Here is a 4,817-nt window from a genome sequence, read left to right as displayed (position 1 = left end):
GTAATGCTCTTTAAAAGAGCACTACCGTGATGCTTTATACAAAGGAAGAAATGGATTTCTCACGATATTCCCATCAGAATATGCCAAACCGTGGTGATACTTAAAAATCGTTTCGCATGATTATATGTGAAAAATCTTAACTTGCTAACTTTCACTTTATGCATTTGATCGGCACAGCCTTTTCAACAACGCATCCTTTTTGCAGAACTGCATAAAAGGAAAAATAACAACTAATGAATTTTATCTCATCAGCATGCTATTTGGTAAAGCCACATTTTTTCTTAACATTAACGCTTCACCAAAGCGTAAACTAAAACATATCGTTACGCTTTTATAAAATGGCGTAAATCAAAACTCCTTATTCCACTTGTTCCTACTGTCTATGTTTTAACGGAGTGGCAAAAGTTGATGCACATAGAATGGAATGTATCCATTAAAAAATGGTTTCAATAATAAAGCAAACATGGTCTTATAAAATAAATATGTGCACTTAAAAAAGGAGCGAAACCTAAATAAAAAAATCTTTCTAATAATACAAAAAAATGATAACTATTGTACGTAAATGTAAACCATTCAAGGGGGATAAATGTACCTTTAGATGGATAACTCAAGCTTCTATTTTTTCATTAATGGTAAGAACTGCCCATTAAGGGGTACAGAGTTACTGAACTCTTATCACAGATTAAAATTTTTTCACCAATTTGAGTGTCATTTCTTCCGCGTAATCCTTTCACGTAGGATGATAAGCTATTTTTATTCTTTTCTTTGATGTACTCTCTTGATCTTGTGGCGACTTTTTAGGTGGCGGTTTATGGTTATCCTGTTCCTGAAAATGACGATTCATTTCCTGTTTCTTACGTTCCTTCCTGTTAACCATTGATCCTAAAGGAGTAAACTAATACACAAAAGGAGAGTCCAAAAAAAGGCACAACATTTTTATGTCATAATTATTTAAAAATTTTCAACGCATATAATGTAAAAATATGTACTGCATAAACTCTAAAAAGTATTTTCTTTATACTTTGTAAAGGAAAAAGAACACGTAGAATATTCCCAAAACTATGAAAGCAAGCAATATAGTCATGTAAAAAGGATCACATGTTAATCCTCTTCCTCCTCTCTTTCGACTTCTAAGTATGACATGCCGATCAATTGTTAATGATTGTACTAAACTATCTGAATTTTCAGGTATCGACTCACTATTGCAATTAAATTCCTTAAGCAATTTATAAGGATTTAAATTTTTATCACATTTAAAAAAATTTGGACAATGATCCCAATGATAACCAAAGAAAAAATACGTGCAGCATTCACTTAAATAATCTATATACAGTGGAGCAATCGCAGAAATATGTTCACAGTATTTCTTATCTTCGGGTTTAACCGTATCTTTTTCTATAAGATGACCATAGTTTTTAAAATAATCATGCATATATTTCTCCTTTTTCCATTCACTGAAAGTGCCATCAAAATAAAAGTAACAAGGTTCATTCTTTACATCATCTCTGCGGTTTATGTTCTGAATTACTTTCTGTAGTATAGCTTTATCACAATCTGTAAGACTATTTTTTACGTTAGAATTGGAAACAGAGTTTGTATCAGAAATTTTCCATAATTGCTCAAATGCCCAATAATTATAATAGGAACAACGATCACGTATATTATTTTCATTACTCATAATAGTAGATAATTTTATTAATATCTTGCATATATTTTTACAAGGTTCTTTATATATATCAGATAGTACTACTTTAGGGTTCTCATGAGTACAACCATCCTTGCAATTAACAGTACATTTATTTTTTCATCCTTTTTACAGCAATTTTCATCACCTTTGTCATTACAACAACAAAATTTACAGCATATACCATTACATAAATCATCATTGCCATTGCTGTTCTTTAATTTATCATCCATCTCTTTATATTTCTTGCATGAAGGTAACTCATTAGAATCCGTATTCTGAAAAAGAGGAAAAATAGATTGGATGTAAAAGTCTTAAAAAGTTTCCATCCGCGAAATAATTTTTCGGCTTTTACGAAATATATAAAGTTCTTATAATAATTTACAAAAAAAGCTTTTTAATGAAAAAGGTTTACATACTTGTTGATCACATAATGTTGCTAAGTAACTCATTGTATCTTTAGACATGCTAATCAAATAAAATTATGTAACATGGTATTCCGTCAATATTCGCAAAAAGAAAACTAATCCCATAATGTAGTGACAAATTAAATAATCACATATCGTAATTATTACGTGTATATGAATATTCATTAATGGTATACTTTCTAATTACATTTAATCATTGATCTGTAGTACTATAATTAACATAGTGTAAAATTAGCATATTTATAGCAAAAAAAAAAAAAAATCTCATTCCATGGAAAAATCCTTTTTTGTATTATAGAAAAGGATAAATATGCTGATAAGGGGCATTATGGTGTAAAACATTTTTATACTATTCTAAACAGAAGCCTCGCAGAGTTATTCGTTTAACTTTCCGTTATTTGTTTTAAAAAATAGTATATAAAAAGGCATCCTTTCGTGTATTTATCTTTACTTTGTAATGATAAATTTTCCTTTCTTATTTTCAAGGTTACGCCCCAAAATGAAGGATTCCTCCTGGCACCTCCTAAGAATATATTATTATAACAATTTTTATCACAAATAATTGCATACTACGCAATTAAAATGTATCATAGGATACATCAAAATGGGAAATTTAAAAACTATACTCTAATAATGCATAAAAGTAGTACATTTATTATGAATACATTTTTTTTATTACAAGTTTTTTATTTCTTCAAATACTTTAACTATGGTAATTAAAAAACCTTGTAACTATATCTCTCTTCTCATTAAATGACAATATAAGCCTTTGAGTTCCTCTATACGACATAATTTGGCATTCAAGTTACATATTTGAAACGGATAATTTCGTTACAAATCCGTTTTTAATAAATTGAATAAATAAAAAGAAAGCTTCGAACTGAAGTATCTATTCAGATAATCTAAAATTTTGTTATAGTTAAAAGGTTTAAAAGTTAGTAGAATTTTTTTTCCTACTACTGAAGATGCACTTGATTCGAAATATTTTTACAATGTATTTTTTCCCTATTAATACAGGCTTAAAAAGATAAGAGGGATAATATCATTAAAGTGCGCTATTTACATATATTTTTAATATTTCATTTTCCGCTTCTACTTATTATCACTAAACATAGGGCGTAAAATAAACTTTGCAGCTCAACGTGGTTACTTTATCATCGTATCGCAAATGGAACATCTATGTTTTTGGGGACCCCAATATGATATTGTCATATAACATTCCTATTAGCATATTTCATCGTTTATTAATTTTACCCTTTTGATAATATTTTTCAGCACGCAATAAAAGTAATAAACACTTATTATTGGTATTCATGTAGAGGTTATCCTTGCCGTGCACTATCATAAAAAAGAGAATTTTTTTTTCATTTTTTTCATTTTAGATGGAACCTCATAAATTATGTAAACTAAAATGGAACGAATTACAATATAAGTACTCGTTTGATAATTCATATATCATCGTATCATCTTAGATTTCTTTTTTTCTAACTACCACGTAATCTATGTTCGCAAAATAGCACATTCTAATTTTTTCTAAAAATAGGGGTTATAAAACCATGCAAATTTTTTAAATGCAAAGTGGGCTATTAATTTATCATTAATTTTTTATGTTCTCACACCATGTTAGTATCACTATTTCTTTATAAAATGTAAGAGATAGTATGTATGCCCATATAAAAGATTAATGACAGGAATAAAAATGCACCTCTTCCATTACAAATGCACAGCAGTTAAAAAAAAAAAAAAATTATATATTTTCATCAATTGTTACTGTTGTATCTACGCACAATTTGTTAGTACTACATTTTAATAATAGACCTTAAATGTAGTAAATCAATGAATGGGGCGCAATACAAAACAAGGAAAATAATAACAAAAAAAATAATTATTATTTATAACCAATGAAATGGTAATATGAAAAATATAACTGAACAAAGTAAAATCACTATTTGGGTAAGTTCATCCAATTAGTAACCCCCTTAGTGTATGTTCCCCTAAATGATTTCTCCATTTTTCATAATTCCTTTATGTATAATTTTGTTATAACTTATGTTTATGACCGCTTAATTATTCCTCTTTTTTCTCTTATTGTGTTAATATAATTATTTATCCCTTTAAATGTTTACGAATTAGTAATTACTATGGCTAACGTAATATAGTCTAATCCATCCCTGGCCTTTCACATTTCACCAAGGGGTAAACTTTCCTTTTTATCTATAACATAACAGTACGGTATTTTTCCATTTTTAACGCTTATACGTTACATATCGATCCATAAAATATTAATTTTTTCGTTCTACTTTTAGATTCATACAATTTATCATTTCTGCTTATGTTCTTAATGCACATTTGAATAATGTGCTATATTCCAATTGTGCAATGTTAACACTTGTCCTTCTTCTCTTCAATATTCATTTTAATCATTATTTCCCACTTTTTAAATTAAAATGTCCTCTAAATACATTTCTAAATAATTGTGCAATTCTTCTTCTAATCAAGTTGATACCATGAGTTACACAATCCCTTTCCTCATCCCTCAGATTGATAAGCCAAATGTATTCTTTGAGGGGGCGGTTTTTTTTCCTATCGTTTGATCCACGTGATACCATCTCTCGCATCTCTTCCTCATGAATTACATTTTGAATTCTTTTTTGTTTATTGTCCACTTTTCGAAGCGGGGTCCTAGAGGAGTAAACTGATATGCC

General features: G+C 28.6%; 1 protein-coding gene across 1 annotated transcript; it reads right to left on the bottom strand.

Annotated features, from left to right (window-relative positions):
- Positions 1-730: 730 nt before the first annotated feature.
- On the bottom strand, positions 731-1,917 carry PCYB_001670 (hypothetical protein; the record flags this gene model as incomplete). Its single annotated transcript, XM_004227589.1, has 3 exons — positions 731-895; positions 1,022-1,746; positions 1,833-1,917. The coding sequence occupies 3 exons, from the start codon at positions 1,915-1,917 to the stop codon at positions 731-733; spliced, it is 975 nt and encodes a 324-aa protein (XP_004227637.1).
- Positions 1,918-4,817: the final 2,900 nt, after the last annotated feature.

This window comes from Plasmodium cynomolgi (assembly GCF_000321355.1).
Source record: "Plasmodium cynomolgi strain B DNA, scaffold: 0033, whole genome shotgun sequence".
NCBI lineage: Eukaryota > Apicomplexa > Aconoidasida > Haemosporida > Plasmodiidae > Plasmodium > Plasmodium cynomolgi.
This window is presented reverse-complemented; position numbering and strand designations above follow the sequence as displayed.